At 39.7% G+C, this 23,124-nt stretch overlaps 1 protein-coding gene across 5 annotated transcripts in view; it reads left to right on the top strand.

The window, feature by feature from the left end:
- The first annotated feature begins 720 nt into the window (after positions 1-720).
- Positions 721-23,124, top strand: part of DYM (dymeclin) — a 203,318-nt gene continuing 180,914 nt past the window's right edge. For 2 of the 5 annotated variants that reach the window (XM_088152699.1, XM_088152703.1), the window contains exons 1-3: positions 721-922; positions 17,213-17,257; positions 21,329-21,522. In XM_088152699.1, coding sequence (XP_088008825.1) covers positions 21,383-21,522 — 140 coding nt within the window. In that variant the 5' untranslated portion in view covers positions 721-922; positions 17,213-17,257; positions 21,329-21,382. Of the gene's footprint in view, positions 993-13,407; positions 13,452-17,212; positions 17,258-21,328; positions 21,523-23,124 lie in introns of those variants that run through there. The other 3 variants (XM_088152701.1, XM_088152700.1, XM_088152702.1) reach the window with 3 other exon arrangements.

The raw sequence follows: 23,124 nt of genomic DNA on the forward strand, positions 1-23,124 counted from the left end.
CCTATAAGAGCAAAATAAGCAGCTCAAAATCGCATCCAGAGAGAAAGCCTCTCCCACACTCAGCTGGAAAAGGGAGGACACTGGCAAGATAAGCCATAATGTGGTTTAGATAAAGTGTTGTGTAAAGTAAGCCAATTGCAAACAGTGGTTTATGGGTTGCTTGTGGGGTGAATCCAGACAATGGCTTGGCAGGGTGGGTAAACTCAGCTGGGGGGAGAGGGAAAAACTTGGCTGCTATGAGGCCAGCCTTGGCCGGATCCCACAGGGCTATTAATGTTTTGTGCTGTGTTCAGATTTGTAGGTAAATTACTTGTCTTTTAGCCACATCAACTTGCTCTTCTGTGAAATGGGCTTCTCTTGGGACAGAAAATAGTACCTTGGGTTTGTATTTGGAGAACCAGGCCACCTGTAGTCGCACTGGGGCAAACAACTAGGGTGTAGAAATGTTTAAACAAGCATGGCTGGCTGGGGAATTCTGGGAGTTGAAGTCCACCCATCTTGAAGTTCCCAAGGTGGAGAAACCCCCCTCTAGGAAACAACACGGCTTCTGTGTGGGCGGAGACCAGGAGGAAAAAAAGGGAGGAAAATCACCCCAACTCCCGCCTGCGCAGTCAGAGCTCACGAAGACTTCATTTCCCGGCATGCCGCTTCGGTTCCACGTCTGCGGGCGGGGCTTCGGAGCACGTGATCCCCATCGGACTCCACCCCTCCCCGAGAAGGGAAAGTTGGTGACGACGTGAAAAGATGGAGATCGCCGACGGAGGGCGTGACTAGAAACGGGCGCGCGCAGAGGGGGGGATCCGAGCGTCGGGGACGCGCGCGGTCGCGAGCCAGCGGTGGGGACGCGCGACAGGTCCCTGAGGAGACGCGGAGGGAGGGGGAGGGTGCCCCGCCTTTTCCTTCCCCCGGGAAACCGGAGCCGGTGAGTCGCTGCCGCCGGAGGGTTGTCAACGAGGCGGGCGTCCTCCTCCTGCCCCACTGGCCGTAAAAAGGTGGGGCGGGGGAACCCGGGTAATTGGGGAAGGCAGCCAATCAGGGGGACCGGGGTAGCAGGTGCCTGCTGCGGGGGAAGGCGTCCCGGTGCCCCCCTTCCAGTTCCCCGACGCCTCTGAGGGCTCCAGGTTGGGGAAGGCTCGAGGACATTCCCCCGGGTTGGGCTCCCACGAGCCCAGAGGCGCTTGGCGAGCTCTGGGGGTCCAGGCAGAGTAGAGTGCTGGGCTTCGCGGCTGCGTGAACTTGAACCGTGGCGAAGGGAACCCTGACTTAGCACGTGCGGACGCAGCCCGTTTCACCCAGCAGCGCCCGGGGGCCTAAGCAAGCTCCCCCTCCCGTGCAGGGCAGCCCGGGGCGGGGGTTACACCTTGCATGATCCAAGATGTGCGTTTGGCTTGACCCGGGTGTTGTGTCAAGCCAGGCAACTCTTTATTCATCAAACCATGGTAAAACCACAATCTAACTGGGTTTACTTATAGGATCAGTATTTCAGGTAGGGTAGTAATCTGGAGTAAAAGGCAGCCTAGGTTGGTACTTATCGTGGATTCTGCATTCCCCTTGCGCCCAGTTTGAAGCAAAACATAATTGTCATTGCTGTAATCTGTTCTCTTGGGATTTGGTCTCACTGGAGAGCTCTGGGCTGTTCTGCCTCTGAAAGGCTAAAGATAGCATGAATTTCAACATAATCACGAGCCAGGAAGGATGATCTTTGGGGAGGGCCACAGAATCCGTATCAAGGAAAGCTGAATTGCCAACTGAATTTGGAATCGGAAGTCACAGCTAAGGCAAGCCTGGCTGTCTGTGAGGCGAGTTAGTGGCCTGTCTCACACAACATGCTAAAACATCATTGGTTTGCTTGGTTTGGGGTTAATGTACTGTGTGAAGTTGGCTACTATGGTTTGTAAAGCATTTAGATCTGGATTTTCAGATCTGGCCACTAGCTTAGTTGTGAACCCATTTAATTCCAGCTGCGAATTCAGATGCTAGTTTCTTTGTCCAAGATACTTCCATCTGGAGCTGGGAACTCATATATCAACCCTAAGAATAGAATAACTGCTGTTGGAACCATGGCCTTGTTTTATGGTGTTTCTTTTGAGTATTCTGTGTGTAAATGGAGCCTCAAAGAAAAGAGATTTTCATGGCAAAGATTACATTCATACACCTCCAAAGCCCAGATATGATATGTAAAATAATCCATGACTGAGGTTATATAGGCTAATATGTGATTAGGTTCAGTGAGTCAAAAACTAATCAGGCAGTTGAATTATTTCTGGAAAGCTGAATTAGTTTGTTATATGAATACAATTGTTTTATTGAGTCATTGAGGTTGTTGGAGATTTAATTTCCCATCCTGCTATGCAAATCAACTTGGTTAGCTTCAAGTTAATGTGAATGCAGTATGCAGCCATGGTTAAGCAGAGAAATCATTCTTTTGCTTCCTTCTTAAGTGTAGTTGAGAGAAGATCCCTTATATCAGAATCTGGTCTTGGGTGGAACGGTTGCCTACTTCTCTACCATAGAGGAAGTGGGCAGCCTGCATGTGGCCTTGAACCTCCAAGTGTTCATCACATACAGGTAGTCCCTGGGTTAAGAACACCTGGTTTAAGGACGACCCTTAGAACAGAGCCTATTGTAGCAAAATTCGGGTTAAATACACAATGATTCGAGTTAAATACACAATGGTTTCAGTTATACACAATACTACTTATACATACAAATTTGACTTAAGGACAGACCTTGAGAATGGAACTCATTCTTAAACTGAGGAGTACCTGTAATTTTAAGCCATTCCAGTATTGATTTTTAAAAAAATATGGTTCCTGGTTGCCAAAAAGTTGCATGCCCCATGCTCAATCATTTCCTGCCATGTGGATTTGTTGATTATATGCCAATGTGTATGTAACATTTTCTGTTCTGTAGTACTGTTTCTCTTAATGGGAAAAGTGGGAAGAAACAAGAATTATGCTGCTTAGTTGTATAATTCTTCTTGATCACCTAATGCTTCTTCTGAGTGGTTAGTGAAGTATTCCTCATATAGGCTTGAAAATATAAAACAGCCTTCGTAGTCTGATAAATTAAAAGATTGCTTTAACAAGTAAGTGCTTTTTATTTTTTGTACATTTCTTTCTATGCTACTTGCTATGTTTCTGTTGCTGCCAATTCCTTTTTTAAGATTCTTTCTGGAAATCTTTATTTTAAAATTTAAACATGAGGTTTAATGTGAATGTTCAAGTCTCTGTATACCTCTCACTGAGGTGAATGAGGTGTGACACGTTCTTACATTCTTGTTTATCTGTTTTGAAGAGAGATTATACAAGGATAGAATTAGTTTAGTCATTTGACAATTAGTTTAAACAGAAAAGATATCTGATTGTACATTATTATTTTGCATGTGGCATCTGCAAGAATAGAAATCTTCTTTTGCAATTATTGTTGTGAATTGTCTAAAAATAGCATTGCATCTTGGGTTAATTGGATTAAGGGCATTGGATCTTAGATTGATTTCATCCTTTACCTAGGAGTGCTGATATGCAGGACAATGTATAATGAAATCCTTAGAATTTCATACTGTACCAATAGCAGTATTAAACTGATTAAACAAAACAATATCTAGCTATTTTCACAGTGACCTGGGCATCTATTTTTTAGCTACTGCAGTGTTACTTCCATGATGGCTAAAAGTGAATTGATTCCATCAGTGTGGAATTAATTTCTACTGTAGTTGCACCAAAAATTAAAGCAAGGGATTCAGAAAAGTATAGAATATGCCGCCTTTTCTTAGTACATTCATGTAATTCCTTTTATCTCAGAAACAGAATAGTGGGTATGGCAAGATGGTTTCCACACTTAACCCCTTAAACAACATTGTCGCAGTCTAACTTCTTCAGAGGACATTGTGAGGCTCATATTCCTACACTAGGAGCTTCCAGTTGTGTATGACATAGTGATTAGAATTACTGGAAGAAATCTAATAATTAAGATGTAGGAATGACAAAACCAATGGCAAAATTGAGGTACGTTGTTAAGGGCGTATGTACAAGCTTTGCATTGTATAATGTTATCTCCAGTTTGTACATTGAGTAGGAAATATCTAAACTTTTGTCAGGTGTATTAGAAACTATGCCTGTTGCATAATGTGATAATTTGCAAGCTGTGTTAATTAGTTGTTCTTTCTGCTGGCTCCTTGGTCTGAGAGACATGAGAGTAAGCTTATTGTCACAGTCTTTATTGCCTGTATCTTTGGAATAAGATCTGTAAGAACTACATGCAATTTGAGAATGCTTTTCAATATTCCCCTTAATAGCAATTAAAACAGACTTATATGTACTGTCTGTCTTTTCTAGCATTGCAGTGTCCTAACAGTCTAGACCAAGAAATAGAAGCATTTTTATTTCTAATGTTCCTCTTACTGTCAGGTTAGTGCATAGTATACATATATTGTAGGGAAAGGAACCTATTTCGTTCATGTTAAAATGTGTCTTCTTGAATTGTTACACAAATATTTTCTGTACTTCAGTTCCAATATAAAGCCTTAAATATATAATAATTTGATTGTCATCAGTTTCTTACACAGTAAAATGTGTGTAGAGCACCTCTTTTCAAATTGTTAAAGCAGCCATGTCTTTCTCCCATGGCTGCTTTGGGCATCTATTTTTCACTGTCTTCACATGTAAAACCATTTCACTCTGTATGTATCAGAGCATCTCTTTCCATATATTTCAGTTCCCATCATATTCTACCTAAAGAGGAAAGTACTAATAAAAAAGATACCTGGGTAAAGAATAAACTCTAGCAGCAGTAGATGTTGGTAAAGCCATGTACCAGTGGGGATGAGATAGGCAGACAGACAGACATTCATTCTAGAAAGTGGCATTGACACAAGCTAGCTCTTCCTGATATCTTATGCCATGTCATTTGTTCAAGCACTCTTCCTTGGACAAGCTAATAGTAGCTGTCTCTACATATCACACTAAGCCATGATAAACTGGTTTGTTAAATAACTCACAACACAAATCTGTTATAGTTCAACTCACAGTATGATAACTTACTACCTTCCTTGCTGCCCTAAAAGTTGTCAACTAAACCATGGAAATCATGTGAGACCTCCTAGTGTCCTTGTCCTCCCTAGTGATTGGAACTTGGTGGTGTACAGACCTAAATGTTCATTCCCAGCTTGCTGCAGGTGAATTTTTGGAGACTCAAAATCCCCCCTCCCCCCTATCTAGTCATTCTGGCAGAAATGACATCAACAAGCCCTGCAACTGGTTGCCAAGGATACCCCACTTGCATTTCTGTGGCTTCCCAGCCAAAATACTCTAAATGACATCTTGTTGCAGCAACGTGTTTTCTATCCTGAATAAAAAACACTCCAAAGGAAGGAAATGGATTCATGACAGGAAGTGCTGATTGATTCAGTGTGGCACTTTTTATTGAAGGATAGTTTGTGCAGGAGAACCACTCTAACCTGACTATCATCTCAACAGTCCCCCTAAAGAATCTTCTGCGGGTGAAATTTTAAAATAGTGCAGATCTGTTGACAAGTATACGAAGCACTCCTTTTTAAACCATTTAAGCAGCAGCTGCTTTTTCCAGATTCCTGTTGCTTCTTCAGAAGCTGCTCCCTCCTCTCATTCTGGGCATGATGCTCAACTGGGGGGAAAAAATGAAGTCACTTCTTAAACAGCTATTTAGGCCTGTAAAAGACATGACTGCTTTAATGATTTGAAATAAGGCGACTTTGTAGATGCCCCTGTGGATTTGCAGAGGTTTCTTGTTCTCTTAACAAGTTGTTTTAGATTTGGCATAATTAATTTTTTCATTCTTTTAAACTTTGGGCTGTTCTCTTACTATAGGGGATCAGTCATTCTTTTTCCTGCTTTGGAGGAAAGGGTAACAAAAGTCAAGCTCCCTTTTTCTTCTGACTTTAATAATAGAGAAACAATAAAGAAGGAGGCAAGATCCTTTAATATGATGCAGGTTGTATTTTAGTTTGCATTTCCCAGTCTGTGCCAAGCTGGCTGTGAGTTCATAGGGCTTTTATCTTATACGTATGGAGAGTACCAAGTCAGGAAAGGTTGATTTAAATAACGCTGTAAAGACTTTTGAATTAGAGTTTTCTCACTGAGAAGACCAGTAATGGGGGATACATTTTCTTGAAAGTTAGCTTGTCTACCACCCTACTTAATCTTGCCCTGTATTAGAAAGCTTTGGGTAATTTGGTCTGTGGCAGTGATTGTCAACTGTTTATATGACATACCACCTGTCACTTTGTCAATGAACCTGGTTCCCAACAAGGTAGAAACAGAAAGCCCATTGCATGGTGCATGAAACCTGTAAGCTAAGAATAAGTACAGCTGGACTTGATTGCCTGTACTTTCCCCCCACTCTTTTTGTTAGCTTTATCTGTAGTTGTCTGATATGGTTGATACCGTTGCTTAATGGCAGGGAAATGTAAGCAATGTGATCATTATAACTTCATGAATAATGCAGCTTTAGAGGGCTACGCTTCATAGTTGATATTCTTGAATAGCTCGCATCCTGAGATACTGTTTTTTAAAAGTTGATTTCAATTGGATAATGAGGCTCTTACTTTCTTTTTAAAAGATACTTTATGAGAGCTTAAATAAATGTAGCCTGTTTGTAGTGGATATAATTTGGATTTGAATTGACTGATGAGAATCTGCGTGGCTTGGTAGTTCAGTGGGGAAGCCTTGGTACTTGAGAATTTCTGTTTTAAAGCTGAGTTACTCCACAGGATTGTTCTGGGGATGGTGGAAGTTCTGCTGTCCTTGTAGAAAAGGCAAAATATACAGATAAAGTAAGCAGATAATACATACCTTTTACACTGACATACAGGTGAAATTCAAAAAATTAGAATATCGTGCAAATGTTCATTTATGTCAGTATGGCAACTCAAAAGGTGAAACCAATATATGAGATAGATGCATTACATGCAAAGCGAGATATGTCAAGCCTTACTTTGGTATAATTGTGATGATTATGGCGTACAGCTTATGAAAACCCCAAATTCACAATCTCAGAAAATTAGAATATTACATGACATCAATAACACAAGGATTGGAAATAGAACAATATCGGACCTCTGCAAAGTATAACCATGCATATGTACTCAGTACTTGGTTTGGGCCCCTTTTGCAGCAATGACTGCTGCAATGCGGCATGGCATGGATGCTATCAGCCTGTGGCACTGCTGAGGTGTTATGGAAGACCAGGATGCTTCAATAGCGGCCTTCAGCTCCGCTGCATTGTTCGGTCTCATGTCCCTCATCTTTCTCTTGGCAATGCCCCATAGATTCTCTATGGGGTTCAGGTCAGCCGAGTTTGCTGGCCAATCAAGCACAGTAATCCCATGGTCACTGAACCAGGTTTTGGTACTTTTGGCAGTGTGGGCAGGTGCCAAGTCCTGCTGGAAAATGAAGTCAGCATCCCCATAAAGCTCGTCTGCGGAAGGAAGCATGAAGTACTCCAAAACCTCCTGGTAGACGGCTGTGTTGACCCTGGACTTAATGAAGCACAGTGGACCAACACCAGCAGATGACATGGCTCCCCAAATCAGCACAGACTGTGGAAACTTCACACTGGACTTCAAGCATCATGCATTGTTTGCCTCTCCATTCTTCCTCCAGACTCTGGGTCCTTGGTTCCCAAATGAGATGCAAAAGTTGCTCTCATCAGAAAAGAGGACTTTGGACCACTGGGCAACAGACCAGTTCTTTTTTTCCTGTAGCCCAGGTAAGACGCTTCTGACATTGTTTGTTGTTCGGGAGCGGCTTGACAAGAGGAATACGACATTTGAAGCCCATGTCCAGGATCCGTCTGTGTGTGGTGGCTCTTGATACACTAACTCCAGCCTCAGTCCACTCCTTGTGAAAGTCCCCAACACTTTTGAATGGCCTTTTCCTGACAATCCTCTCCAGGCTGCGGTCATCCCTGCTGCTTGTGCACCTTTTTCTACCACCCTTTTCCCTTCCACATAACCTTCTATTGATGTGCTTTGATACGGCACTTTGGGAACATCCAACTTCTTTTGCAATTACCTTTTGGGGCTTTCCCTCCTTATGGAGGGTGTCAGTGATGGTTTTCTGCACAACTGTCAGGTCAGCAGTCTTTTCCATGCTTGTGATTCCTACTGAACCAGCCTGAGAGACCATTTAAAGGCTCAGGAACCCTTTGCAGGTGTTATGGATTCATTAGCTGATTAGAGTGGGACACTTTGAGCCTAGAATATTGAACCTTTTCACACTATTCTAATTTTCTGAGATTGTGAATTTGGGGTTTTCATAAGCTGTACGCCATAATCATCACAATTATACCAAAGTAAGGCTTGACATATCTCGCTTTGCATGTAATGCATCTATCTCATATATTGGTTTCACCTTTTGAGTTGCCATACTGACATAAATGAACATTTGCACGATATTCTAATTTTTCAAGTTTCACCTGTACAGTACCGTAGGAAGAAGAAGAATATTTTGGATTTCAATTTTCTGTAATCATTAGTCACGAGATTTTCTTTCAAATGTTTTCTCATGTTAGCAGATGTTGGTAATCTTTTCTACTGCTGGTTTCTTTGTGGCTCAACGTGCTTTACAAAGAAGCATGTTTTTCATAGTTTTGTAGATGTTCTCTGTATTTTTATTCTTGATTCAAAACTTCGGATCTGCTTGATGATACCTGTAGGTCTTGTGAAACTAGAGAGGATCTTCCTGATATCATGGTAAGCTTTCAAGCCAAATAATTATAAAAAACAGATAAAATGCTAGCACCCAAACATTCTGTCACATTCTATATAACCATTAAGTTTGTGCTGAACAGGAGTAGACTTGCATGGCATTGTACTTTAACGTTATCAAGATGGGGAACTCAAAGTGGAATAGGCTTAGCATAGGATTGCCTGACTCTGTGTGAAGAAAATTCCAGATGAATGTGTCTTCTCCTCCAATGGTCGTTGTTGTTGTTTAGTCGTTAAGTCATGTCCGACTCTTCGTGACCCCATGAACGCCAGGCCTTCCTGTCCTTCACTGCCTCCCTGAGTTTGCTCAGTTTCATGCTCATTGTTTCAGTGATGCTATCTAACCATCTCATCCTCTGCCGTCCTCTTCTCCTTTTGCCTTCAATCTTTCCCAGCATCAGGGTCTTCTCCAAAGAGATCTCTCTTCGCATTAGGTGACCAAAGTATCTGAGCTTGAGCTTCATTATCGATCCTTCCAATGAGCAATCAGGGTTGATTTCCTTTAAGATTGACTGGTTTGACCTCCTAGCAGTCCAGGGAACTCTCAAGAGTCTTCTCCAGCACCACAGTTCAAAGGCATCAATTCTTCGGCGCTCGGCCTTCTTTATGGTCCAGCTCTCACAGCCATACATTACTACTGGAAAAACCATAGCTTTGACTATGCGGATCTTTGTCGGCAAGGTGACGTCTCTGCTTTTTAATATGCTATCTAGGTTTGCCATAGCTTTCCTCCCAAGGAGGAAGCGTCTTTTAATTTCATGGCTGCAGTCTCCGTCTGCGGTGATCTTGGAGCCCAAATAAATGAAGTCTGTTACTGCTTCCATTTCTACCCCTTCTATTTGCCAGGAATTGATGGGTCCAGATGCCATGATCTTAGTTTTTTTAATGTTGAGTTTCAAGCCAGCTTTTGCACTCTCCTCTTTCACCCTCATCAAGAGGCTCTTTAGTTCTTCTTCACTTTCTGCCATTAGGGTGGTATCGTCCGCATATCTGAGGTTGTTGATGATTCTCCCTGCAATCTTAATTCTGGCTTGTGATTCTTCCAGCCTGGCATTTCTCATGATGTACTCTGCATATAGGTTAAATAAGCAGGGTGACAGTATACAGCCTTGTCGTACACCTTTCCCTATTTTGAACCAATCGGTTGTTCCATTACCGGTTCTAACTGTTGCTTCTTGGCCTGCATACAGATTTCTCAGGAGACAGGTAAGGTGGTCTGGTACTCCCATCTCTTTAAGAATTTGCCACAGTTTGTTGTGATCCACACAATCAAAGACTTTTGCATAGTCAATGAAGCAGAAGTAGATATTTTTCTGGAACTCTCGTGCTTTCTCCATGATCCAGCGAATGTTGGCGATTTGATTTCTAGTTCCTCTGCCTCTTCGAAACCCAGCTTGTACATCCGGTAGTTCTCGGTTCATATATTGCTGAAGCCTAGCTTGTAGGATTTTGAGCATAACCTTGCTAGCATGTGAAATGAGTGCAATTGTGCGATAGTTTGAGCATTCTTTGGCATTGCCCTTCTTTGGAATTGGAACATAAACTGACCTTTTCCAATCCCGTGGCCACTGTTGCGTTTTCCAAACTTGCTGGCATATTGAGTGCAGCACTTTAACACCATCATCTTTTAGTATTTTAAATAACTCAGCTGGAATACTGTCATCTCCACTAGCTTTGTTGTTAGCAATGCTTCCTAAGGCCCACTTGACTTCACTCTCTAGGATGTCTGGCTCAAGGTCAGTGATCACACCAGCGTGGACATCAGGGACATTAAGATCTTTCTTGTATAGTTCTTCTGTGTATTCTTGCCACCTCTTCTTAATCTCTTCTGCTTCTGTGAGGTCCCTGCCTTTTTTGTCCTTTATCATGCCCATCTTTGCACTAAACGTTCCTTTCATATCTCCAATTTTCTTGTAGAGATCTCTAGTCTTCCCCATTCTATTGTTTTCCTCGATTTCTTTGCATTGTTCATTTAAGAAGGCCTTCTTATCTCTCCTGGCTATTCTCTGGAAATCTGCATTCAGTTGCTTATATCTTTCCCTTTCACCCTTGCTTTTCGCATTCCTTCTTTCCACAGCTATTTGTAAAGCCTCATCAGACAGCCATTTTGCTTTCTTGCATTTCTTTTTCTTTGGGATGGTTTTAGTTGCTGCCTCCTGTACAATGTTACGGACCTCCGTCCATAGTTCTTCAGGCACTCTGTCTACCAAATCTAATCCTCTAAATCTATTCATCACCTTCACTGTGTACTCACAAGGAATATGATCTAAGTCATACCTGAGTGGTCTAGTGGTTTTCCCTACATTCTTCAATTTAAGCCTAAATTTTGCAGTAAGAAGCTCATGCTCTGAGCCACAGTCAGCTCCTGGTCTTGTTTTTGCTGTCTGTATAGAGCTTCTCCATCTTTGGCTGCAAAGTATATAATCAATCTGGTTTCGGTATTGACCATCTGGTGATGTCCATGTGTAGAGTCGTCTCTTGTGTTGTTGGAAAAGAGTGTTTGCTATGACTAGCTTGTTCTCTTGACAGAACTCTATTAGCCTTTGCCCTGCTTCATTTTGTACTCCAAGGCCAAACTTGCCTGTTATTCCGATTACTCCTTGACTTCCTACTTTAGCATTCCAATCCCCTATGATGAAAAGGACATCTTTTTGGTGCTAGTTCTAGAAGATGTTGTAGGTCTTCATAGAAGCGGTCAACCTCAGCTTCTTCGGCATCAGTGGTTGGGGCATAGACTTGGATGACTGTGATTTTGAATGGTTTGCCTTGGATACGCACTGAGATCATTCTGTCGTTTTTGAGGTTGTACCCCATTACTGCCTTTCCCACTCTCTTATTGACTATGAGTGCAACTCCATTTCTTCTAAGGGTTTCTTGCCCACAGTAGTAGATATAATGGTCACCCGAATTAAATTCACCCATTCCCGTCCATTTCAATTCGCTGATTCCCAAGATGTCGACGTTCAATCTTGTCATCTCATGTTGGACCACATCCAGCTTGCCTTGGTTCATAGATCTTACATTCCAGGTACCTATACAATATTGTTCTTTACAGCATCGGACCTTCTTTTCGCTTCCAGATACATCCACAGCTGAACGTCCTTTCGGCTTTGGCCCAGCCGCTTCACTCTTTCTGGAGCTACTTGGAATTGCCCTCCGCTCTTCCCCAGTAGCATATTGGACACCTTCCGACCTGAGGGGCTCATCTTCCGGCGTCATATCTTTTAGCCTTTTAACATTGTCCATGGGGTTTTCTTGGCAAGGATACCGGAGTGGGTTGCCATTTCCTTCTCCAGTGGACCACATTTTGTCAGAACTCTCTGTCATGACCTGTCCGTCTTGGGTGGCCCTGCACGGTATAGCTCATGGCTTCACTGAGTTACGCAAGCCCCTCCGCCACGACAAGGCAGCCTTTCAGTTACTCCTATACATCATGAAGTCATTGCTTTTCTGAAAAGTTACAGTCTTTGATTGCAGTTTTTCCTATGTTTTCATTCTAATTTTTCTGGGTTCACTCAGTCTTTTCAGCATGGGTGTTGACTGCCTTTGTGATGTCAGGCTCCTGTGTAGGAATGCAGCAGATCTTAGAGAGTTTCAGATACTTGATTTCCCTGGTGTCCTCCTTCATATCAAGGTAGAAGCTTCAAAGTATAACTCCTAAGGAGACTGGAATTCTTCGAGTCTGCATTTAAAACTGGACAATAGCAGTTGAATGTCTACGAGGTTTCCCTCTTCCTACACTAGTTTTAGGTTCTTGGGTATTTGTGGAAGGGAAGCATCAAAGTCTTTTTGCATTCTTTTTTTTTTTCCTCCTATAAAACAAAATCTTGGTTTATTCCAGGCTGCTCTTGTGGAACGGTTGAAGTATGGTGCTTATGGCTTCTCCATCTCTGAAGGTTTTTAAGAAAGGCTGCACAGCTACCCTTAATTGAACAGGTTTAATTGATTGAATCTGTTTTCCTGCACATTGCAGTAGGTTGGACTAGATGATCCTTTCATTTTTATATAAGAATAGGACGTTCTTCTCACTTCTTCATGAGACGGGCGGTATCTAAATTCGAAATATAAATAAATAAATAAATAAAGTTGTACGCAGTCTCTGAGAAACTGGATTTGGATTTTTTGAGCCATTGTGCAAAACATGAAATGCAGTTAGGGCACATGGGAAAGAGATCATGTCATTTATATTTTAGTGAGGTTTATCCTCTTGGATGTTACTACAGTAATAGAAAGGTTTTTGTTTCTCATTACCATCTGTGCAGGGAAAGCACATTTATTCTCATTCCTAGCAGCATTTCATAGGGTATTGGGATAATCAATAAATGTAAGTTGGAATTAGTAGATTTCAGTAATACATATGTATCATTCTTTCAGAACATTCTCCTCGACTGACCTACCCTGAACAGGACTGCTGAAATAAATGAGAAAATAGGCTCTGTAGTAATGGTAGTTTTATTAATTCAGCATAACTCCAAATAAGTGCTTATGTGTGTGCATCAATCTATATCCCATGTGTCTGAATATTTTCACAAATACGTTGGAAATTGTGGCACCCAGAGGGCGTGTCATAGTGAATTTATTGAAGTTTGACATTAATGATTTTTTGACCATAGATGAGAAGCTGACTTTTGGGGGTAATTTGTCTCTTTGGCTTGTGACAGATGACTGTGAACAGAAAGCAGATCAAACAGAAGTTTTAAGACAGGTAATCTTAAATCTCAAGATTGAAAGTCAAAGTGAATGTTTTATAGGGCTACATTTATTTTCTCTGCATACTGTTTGCTGCATACTGTTTCCAACATATTCCAATAATGCCATAGTGGATTATAGCATAGCACATAAAGCATTTTCCTAATCCTGAAACTACTGTAGGCTTAGGAAAGTGAAAATGTATGACGTATAGAAAAACAGAAGATAGTTCTTAGCCAATACAAGTTAAAGCACTATCAGATGTAAAGAGCCTGTTTACTCCAATGGCACCATTAAAAGAATGGAAATCCAGAATATTCAAGCAAACAGGAGACCAAGAATTTTCAGTCAAATACAAACACAAACTTCATATTGAAGATTAACATTTAGAAAAAAAATCTGATGCTTAGCCCTTTAACCCTGCCATAATCGTTTGTTAAAATAACAGTAAAAGTAATGCCCACATTTGCAGATCTGTAAAAATGGTATTCAGGATATTTAAATAGGTCAGTGATATAGCTGATATGTTTAATCTTAAAAGGCATAAGAGCCATCTGCATCTTTGTGATGTTGCAGTAATCACATATAACATTAAGCTGGTGTTGCAGATAAGCCTTGCTCTTTCTAAAAATATTTTTATCATAAGACAAGAGAAAGAAAAATATCTACATCACCAATATACATCCCTTATGTCCAAAACAAAACTGGTGTTACATATACTTATATAATGTTATATACTTATGGACATTTTAGTTTATTTAACAATAAGAATTAATGGAAAATTAAGCGTCCAAAATAGTACTGTATATGGAATACAGAATGCTAAATGAATAAACTCCTAGAACAGCAGGTTTTTGGATACAGTGTTGTTTACAAATTTAGCCTGCAATTCTTGGTGTGTAGCTTGGATTCAGTTTGTAATACTATATATATTTAATTTACAGTTCTTGGTGTACATTTTAAACTAAACTCTTTGAAGCTTTTTTTTTTGGCCTGAAGTGGTATTTCTTGGTATCATGAAGCAAAGAGGAGACAGGTTGTTATCACATTTCAATCACAAGTTCTTTTGAGAGAGATGTAGAATCCCTTTATTTAAGAAATGTTCATCTTCCATGCCAGGGGTAGGCAGCCTGTTGCTCACCAACTGATTTTACAGAGCATCTTAGCAAATAGGTTTGGGACTGTAAAATTAAGATTTTGGATTGCAGTCTGAAGCATCTGGTGAGTACTCAATTGCCTCTCCATGTTCTATACTATCTGAGAGTCTGCTCTGTCGGATTGAGTCCAGTGTCTCAAAGAACAGTGTCACAATTTTGAAATATGTTAAGTAAATAAAATAAGCCAGCCCTTGTTATTTTCACTGTACTCTAATTGTCTCCCTCCCTTCTTCATTTCTCACTTAAGTGTCCAAATTATAACTACTGCAGGAATCATGAAAGAGTAAAGGTTCAGTAATCCTGGGAAAAGACGCAGCTGTTTTAAAGAGTTGCACATAGGTGCTACGTTCATGCCTTCGTGTGCTCCTAAGTAACTTTTTGGAACAGTATTTTAAATGTCAGATCACTAGATAGCCCTAGCATTTAAACTGTAATTTAAGTCATAGTTGGGGTATGTTTTAGTTCTGATTCTGGTAGCAAAGGCACAAAAGTTTGATTCATTTACTCTATTTGCAAATAAATTTTTTAGTCTTATCCATACCTATGAAAATTAATTCCTGATAATGGGAAGGTTTTTTTTCTTAATTCCCAGGACTGTATGATAGATTGGGGAGTTGAGAAAACATTTTAGAAGAAGGCAGTGACAAACTAGTTCTTCATTGTTTCAAAGAAAACTCATCAAATCAAGTCCACTTTGCAGAAATGTTTTCCTTTTTAGCTTCTTGAAACAGCCATATTGGTGGGATTAACTGACTTCTAGATTAGAGATAGGATTCAGGTTTACAAATTCTCATGTAATTTTCTACTAGGCTGCTGAGGTCTACCAGCCTGAGCTAGGTACAGAATGGTGGCTAAAGCGGTGCAGCTGATTTTTTGTGAAATCCATTGAGTCATAGACTTGAGATAATTTCACATTCACACATCTGTACAACAGACCAGGGATTATTACAGAAAACCAGTATTGTCCAGAATCACACAAAGATTAGTTAAATTCAATGCTTGCATATTAAAAGTAGAGAAGATTGATTATGTGCCATCAAGTCAGTGTCGGCTCTTAGCAATCACATAGATAGACCTTCTCCAGGATGATCTGTGTCGGTCCTTCAGATCTTCCAGTGGTCTGCTCAGCATCCTCTTCTATCTCCTTCCAACTTTCCCAGTATTATAGACTTCTCCAAAGAACTAGTTCTTCATATAATGTGTCCAAAATATAATAATTTGAGTATGATCATTTGTGCCTCAAGTGAGAACTCTGGATTGATTTGTTCTGTGGTCCATTTGTTTTGTTTTCTTGGCCATCCGTGGTATTCTCAGGAGTTTTTTCCAACACCAGACTTCAGAAGCATCAATACTCTTTCTATCTTACTTCTTCACGGTCTAACTTTTGCTCAGATAGAGTGTCACAGAGAAAACCGTTGCCTTTATGATTCTGATCATTGTAAATATAGAGATGTCAGAGCATCTGAATATCTTTTCTAAGGCCTGCATTGCTATTCTACCAAGTGCTAGTCTGCAGGATTTTTTTTTTTTTTTACCACCGACTCCTTTGATTTTTTTGAACCTAAAATGCAGAAGCTATCCACTACTTCAGTATCTTCATTGTTAGTTCTAAGGCTGGTAGCTATACCTGTTGTTATTAATTTGATTTCTTTATAATTAATTTTAGTTTCATTTTTTCACCATGCTCCTTCATTTCCAGATAATCTACAATTTCATCATCTACAATTTCAGAGTAGCTTCGTCAACACTGCCCAGGTTATTGAGGTTTCTTCCTTCAGTTTTAAAACCACACTCAACTTCTTCCAATCCAGCTTCCAGATAAAAATGTCTAGTACACAGTCATTCATGTTTTACCTTGCAGTTTTACTTGCTGCTGTAAAAGGGTTGGAAACACCAGCTACTCTAGGATAGATCTTCTGGAGGTCTGCTCCTAAACTCCAGTCTGCTTTTCTACTCACCCCAATGTAGATGATAATGAAATATAAGTAGGTGCAGGAAACCAGAAATAGCATATCTATTCAGAAGCAAGTGTGCACAGTTTGTTCTGGGCTGAGGATGTGCTTGGGGGTACATCCAAAAAGTAGAGGGTAAAGCCAGGAAAAAAAATTAAATGTAATTCAAATGAAATACAGTACATTCAATATGATCACTCTCTAATCTTACATTTTATAATATCTGTCTGCTGCCTTATTAAAAATACAATATATTAATCATATTTGTAGCTCTCCTGTGGATGTACCCAAGCTTTTGTGGCCCATATGTGGCTCTGTAGCCTCAGCTGATGCAACCTCATTGTACAATATGAGAGATGTAGGTTCTGCAGTGGATATATCTTTTAAGTTAACTTCTAGAGTTCCTTTATAGATCTTGGCAAAAAGTCTTTGACACTTTCATATCAGTGGCTGATGGTAATGTTTGCGTTAGTATTAAACTGCTTGCAACAGGATGCATTAGTGTGTAAAGAAAAGTTACTCATTAACTGTCTAGCAATTCTGGATGGTTTGCAAGGATGATTCTCTGCATACTTATGTTGTTCTAAATGATTAACAAAAAGCTTGACATTGCTGCTTGAGTAACTTCATAATACCCATCTTACAGTTGTTGTCATGTCCTCTTCTAGGGAAAGACTGAAATTCATCGAGCAAGACAATCTGAAATTCTGAAGGTAAGAAGCTTTTTTGGTATATAAAAAGTTTAATGATATTCAAATAGGATGTTTTAGCATAAGGAACGTCTGTAGGTTGCTACATTGAAACGTAGCTATAAAATAGCATGTGGTTACCTGCTGAAATGAAGTGTTTGGTTTCTGGCTCTCTTTGGGCTTCCCAAATTTACTATTGGTTTTGAGTTCCAAATAGCCAGGCCACCTTTTTGACGCATATCACATTGCACATCATACTTCACAAAAAGCAAATAAGTGAATTTCCCATCCACATTCTCCCCACATATTTTCTTCTATTAATTTAATCTGCTGGAATAGTATTAGGTTTAATGTTATGCTTTGCAAGAGGTGTGCCAGGATGTTATTTGCAAGGTTTTTGTACCACTTACAGCTGATTTGTGTCCCAAAGTGGTTTAAAGCTCTCCCTCATTATTCCAGGTACGTTCTTCTTTAATTTCAAACATTTGCTTTCTTCGGTACCTCATCCAAAACATGATGAGAAAAATACAGCAATTCTTGCTTATCTCTGTCCCATTTAAAAGAAGAAGCAAAGCTTTGTCCCCTCAGCTTTATTACTGCACAGAAACTCACTTTGGTTCTTTGCTTTCCTTTACATGCAAAAGCATTTGAGTATCACATACACCATAACTATACTCCATGCTGGCACAATGGCATTGGACTAATGTAGAGCAGAGTCTCTAAATATATGTAGTTTTAGTTGAAAATCACCCACTTTGTGCCTTGATTCTTTTGTTTTTCTTTCCAAGATAATTTGTGTTGGTGACCTCTGAGGACCAATAAGCCTCTATTAAATATTTATTGAACATAATAGTATTGAATCTTCTTCCTTGGATGATCACAACCGGACATTGAGATTAAAACCTGTATGTTTCCTTCTATGATTTAACAGATAAGAACCATGCTCTCAGAATTGACATTATGTTAAATACACAAGTGTTTTAGAATTGCAATATGTGTGTTTGGTTTGGATATAAAATCCATATGACAGTGTTTTAGGAATTCTTTGGGGGGTGCATTTCCATCAATTTCATGCTTTCAGGAACTTCAGATATTTTAAAGAATAATTCAAGAAACGTCTCTACGTCTGCCAAAGTATGCTAACTAATCTAGTTAAGTGCTTCCATATCCCAGAGGTATGGATTCTTGACCGATGGGTAAAGAGATTAATTGCATGATCTCTATCTCTCTTTTTTTAATCCACATATCTTCTAAATTCCAATTAAATATGACAAGCTTTTGTTCTCTTTTATATTAGGGTATTTATAAATGACAGCCAAGAATCTCTGTTGTGAATAGAAGAAGGAGGTTTTATTAGTGAGAAGGCAACACACTTGGCTCTGCCAGTGAGATGCTAATTTCATTTGGCATGTACCATCTCTGAATAAAGTACATTTTTTCTACATACTTGTTTTGTTCATTAACAGTACAGTCCTGTTCCTACCTACTCAGAAGTTAAATTAAATTAGACTTATTCCCAGATTCTTACATGTAGGCCAACCTTCCCCAACCCAAATATTTGGGATTATGAGTCCCTAATCCCCTGACAACGTGGTTGTTAATCATGCTGCTTGTAAACCCATATTATTTGGAGAAAACCAGGTTAGGGGAAGGTACTGAACAGAACTGAAGATTAAGACAAAGATGATAATCCAGGGAGCTGTGCAGTATTCTTGGGTATCTCATGCAGTGTCCTCCAGAGTGAAAGGAGAGGCTCTTCTATTATGGCTAGTGGCTGTGTCTTTCTTTTCAACAACAGTTAAAGATTTCCTACAGGCCCAGAGGCAAGCCAGAATAAATTCTTCAAATCCTAGTTAAAATGTACACTAGCCTGAATGCTAGCAGCTCATTTTCCAGTGGTTTTAGTTACAAAAATTGACCACATTAACATGCAGATAAACCAGGATTCCTGGCTTGCTGTGAAAGTAGCATTGCTCCTCATTGAAATTTCACCAAGAACAGTTAGCTTATTGTGGTGCTGGAACCTGGATCTTGGTTTGCTCCTTTCAAACCATCACAGATTTGTAAGTCAGTAATAAACCCTAGGAAAAAGAAAGCTGGGAAATAAAAATAGTGGCGGGTTGGTTATTGGAGAATGGATTATAGAGTTCTATGTATTAAATGTTCCTTTCTGGTGTTGCTTTTTGAGAGTAAATTCAGTAGGCTTTGAGCCTTTTGATGGGGTGATCCTGTGTTCTTGAGCAAGCTTTAGTTTATGGTATTTAAATGATGTTTCAGTCATTATTGTCTTACTACTTCTCCTTCCACTATCATCTTAATTTTTAATTCATAGAATCATAGAGTTGGAAGAGGCCATTTAAGCCAATGAATACAAACCTCTGTTTAATGCAGGAGTCCAAATTGCATTCATGATGGATGGCTGTTGAGCTGCTCTTATGTTTAGAAGTTTTTTCTAACATTAAATTGGTATCTCCTTTCTGTAACTTGAATCCATTATTCCCTATCTTGCACTTTGGGATGAGAGAAAATTGGTTTTGACCTTTTTCTGTGTGACGCCCCTTCAGGTATTTGAACAGTGCCATCATATGCCCCTCAGTTATCAGATCTCAAGATTAAATGTACCAGGGTCTTTCAATCTTTATTTGTAGGACTTAGGTTTTAGTCCCTTGATCATCTTGGTTGCCTTACAGGTAGTCCTCGCTTATCGACTGCCTCGTTTAGCAACCGTTCAAAGTTATGACAATAAAAAAACAGCTTTGTGGCCAATCCTTGCATTTATGTCCATTACAGCACTTAACAGCTGCGATGACTTGCTTAACAATCGAATGGGAAGTAATGTTGTAAGTCTGTCACAGTCACATGATTTTCAGCTTAGCGACCACGGCACTTAGTGACACAGTTGCCAATCCCAATTGTGGTCGCTAAGCTAGCGCTATCTGTACTCTGAATGTCTTCCATTTTCTATGAGTCTTCCTTAACGTGTGGTGCCCAGAACTGGACACCATGCTCAGAGTGGGATATGACCAAAAGCAGTATTAAATGGAACAGTTCATGCAGCCTAGAACTGCCCTTCCTTTTTTTTCCAGCCATGTTGAACTGCTATCTCACATTCAATTTATAATCAAGTACAGTTCCATGATCTTAACATTAATATTAACAAGCTAGCTATTACCTTTCATCCCATATCCATACATTTAATTTTTGTTTCCTAAGTATAGAACTTTACACTTGTCTTTGTTAAATTTCCATCTGTCACTTTCAGCCTGTTTCTCTGATACAGTAAGTTTTGATTCTCCCCGTTTTCTAGTGTATTAGCTATCCCACTCAATTTGGTATCATTTTCAAATTATGGTAAGCTCTAGTTAATGACTTTCAGTTATAGTAGGTTACATCTTCTGAGAAATCATGTATGCTGCTGGGCAAAATGTATATCTCATGAAATTGTACAGTTGTACAACTAAAAATATGCATTACAGTGAGGAAATGTTATGCTTTCATATTTTCTGGGTAAGTACTTAAGCTTAATTTTTTTTCTCAGAAAGATTCTTAGGATTTTTTAAAATCACACATAATTTTTGCCCACTTCCTATGGTTTACAAAGTGCTCCTGAAGTACAGGATCTGCCTTGGAGGTTCTTTACCGGACCCTTGTGCTTGGAAAGTTGTGTTGAATGGTGACTCGAGATGGTGCTCTCTTTGTAATAGCACTCTGATTGTGGAAATCTCTGGACAAAGAGGATTGGGCTATACTAGATTTTCTACTCTTAGTTGAGTGGACCTTGAACATTTTCATTTTAGTTGTGTTTCATTCTGTTACTGATTTTTTAATGTATTAAATATAGGCTTTTATTAAAATTGTATAGAAAAGTGGAGTATCAGTTTTAATACATGACTCATTTTTTCATCACGTCCTTTCACACTGCCATAATCTGGGGGTTTGGGTCTCTGATTTGGTGCTCAGAGTTTGTTTTTTTATAATGGTTGTTTTTATAGTTTGCTTGTTTTTTATAATGGTTGTTTTTATAGCACTTTGTATGTATTTCCAAACATACATGATGCTGTTACTGTATTTTCAGTTTCTTCAATCTCTTTGTAGGCTTTTCGTCAGTGACATGAAACCCTAAAAAGCGCAGATTGGATTAATGAGAAGATGGGAGCAGCAAGCAGCAGCATTAATGACCTTCCGGAAAATGAATATTTAAAAAGACTGTCAGGACGAGAGGCAATCTCTGAGAATGATCCATTTTGGAATCAGTTGCTTTCTTTTAGCTTTAATACCCCAACAAATAGGTAAGTGTTACACAATTAATAATGACATTCTTGGGTTTTCTAGGTGGTTAAACAAAAAACCAGTGTTTTTGTTTAAAAGATGGTTTTCCTAGCTCTCTGTTTGCAGAAGAGCCACCTGTAAAACTGCTCAGCATAAACATAGCCAGAGGCCATGGTGTCTTGCGCACACCTTCCTTCCTTTTCTGTTGTAGTAAGTAGAATTCTGGCATTGCTCTTTGGCAGATGGGAAGGAAGGGTTGATGAAATAAGGGGTGGGGAAGGGTACTGATGCATCTTTTCTTGGTGGTGTGTAGTCTTTAAAGAGGCAGAATCCGTCTTGGATAAAGGCCTTGTAATTAGCTGGCCAGAGCAGTGGCATTTTCCTGTTTGTGGTAATTCAGATCGTCGCAAAAGAGGTTTTTCTTAAACTGACATGCTTACCAAATATACTTGCCCTAGATTAAGTTGGTGGGTATTTTGCAAACACTTTTGGAAAGACAGTAACGGCACTCTCAGATTATTTAACTAAGAATAGTTGAATAAGTTAATTAACATTAGAACAAACATTGCCTATTTTTCTTGAGTATTCAAGAGTTTCTCCTTTACATCAAGGCCTGTAATAATTTTCTTCATCCCAGAAAATGATGGTCAGTCGAGGTAAGATTGCAGAATTTCCATTATTGCATTTCCCTGAAAGAACAGTACCTGTGCTTGTTCTTTACATTCACTTTCTTTACATTAAATTATGATGAAGTTGGAGAAATGTGTGCGGAAGTTTTTTTTTTTTTTTCTTCCTTGCTCCTAATACCAGAACCCAGGTTCTTCCAGTTAATGGTTAGTAGAAGATTTTGGACTGATAAAATTTAGTTATGTATTTCTTTATGCAATGGATAGTATGTCTGTGAATGTTCTGTGTGATCACTGAAGTGTATAGGAGAGGTGTTGTTTATTAAATTGCAGCCTGCAGATTGATGGTTTCTTGGCAGCAAGCCAGTAGCTCTCTTTTGAATGCTTCCCCCCTCCCGTTTTCAGGATGCCAGCTGTGTGTTTTAAGTGTTAACTAAAGCCAGTCCTTTTAGATCCTCCCTGCCTGAATGTTAGTTATTTTTTCTCCTTTTGGGATTACAGGTAGTCCTCAATTTACAACCACAATTTGAACCAGAATTCTGTTGCTAAGCAATGCAGTTGCTAACTGAGTCACGCCTGGTTTTACGACCATTTTTGCCACGGTCTTTAAGCAAATCATGTCATTAAGTGAATCCGGCTTACCCCATTGACTTTGCTTGTTGAAAGCTCCCTGGGAAGATCGCAAATGGGGGTCACATGACCCTGGGACACTGCAACTATTGTAAATACATGATGGTTGCCAAGTACACGAATTTTGATCATGTGACCGCAGGGACGCTGCGACAATTGTAAGTGTGAGGACTGGTCATAAGTCACTTTTTCAGTGCCATCATAACTTCGAATGGTCATTAAATGAATGGTTGTAAGTCAAGGACTACCTGTATTATCTTTTTAAATGTGTGTGTTTAATGTTACTGTACTATTTGCTCTTAGTTTTGGCTGTTCCCTGCTTTCCTGATAATTTTTCTCAATATGTGAAGCTTTCGTCCTATTAAT

This window comes from Python bivittatus, unplaced genomic scaffold, assembly GCF_059951505.1.
Source record: "Python bivittatus isolate LINGU-HERP-01145 unplaced genomic scaffold, Pbiv_v1 ctg000570_np1212, whole genome shotgun sequence".
In the NCBI taxonomy this organism is placed as follows: domain Eukaryota; kingdom Metazoa; phylum Chordata; class Lepidosauria; order Squamata; family Pythonidae; genus Python; species Python bivittatus.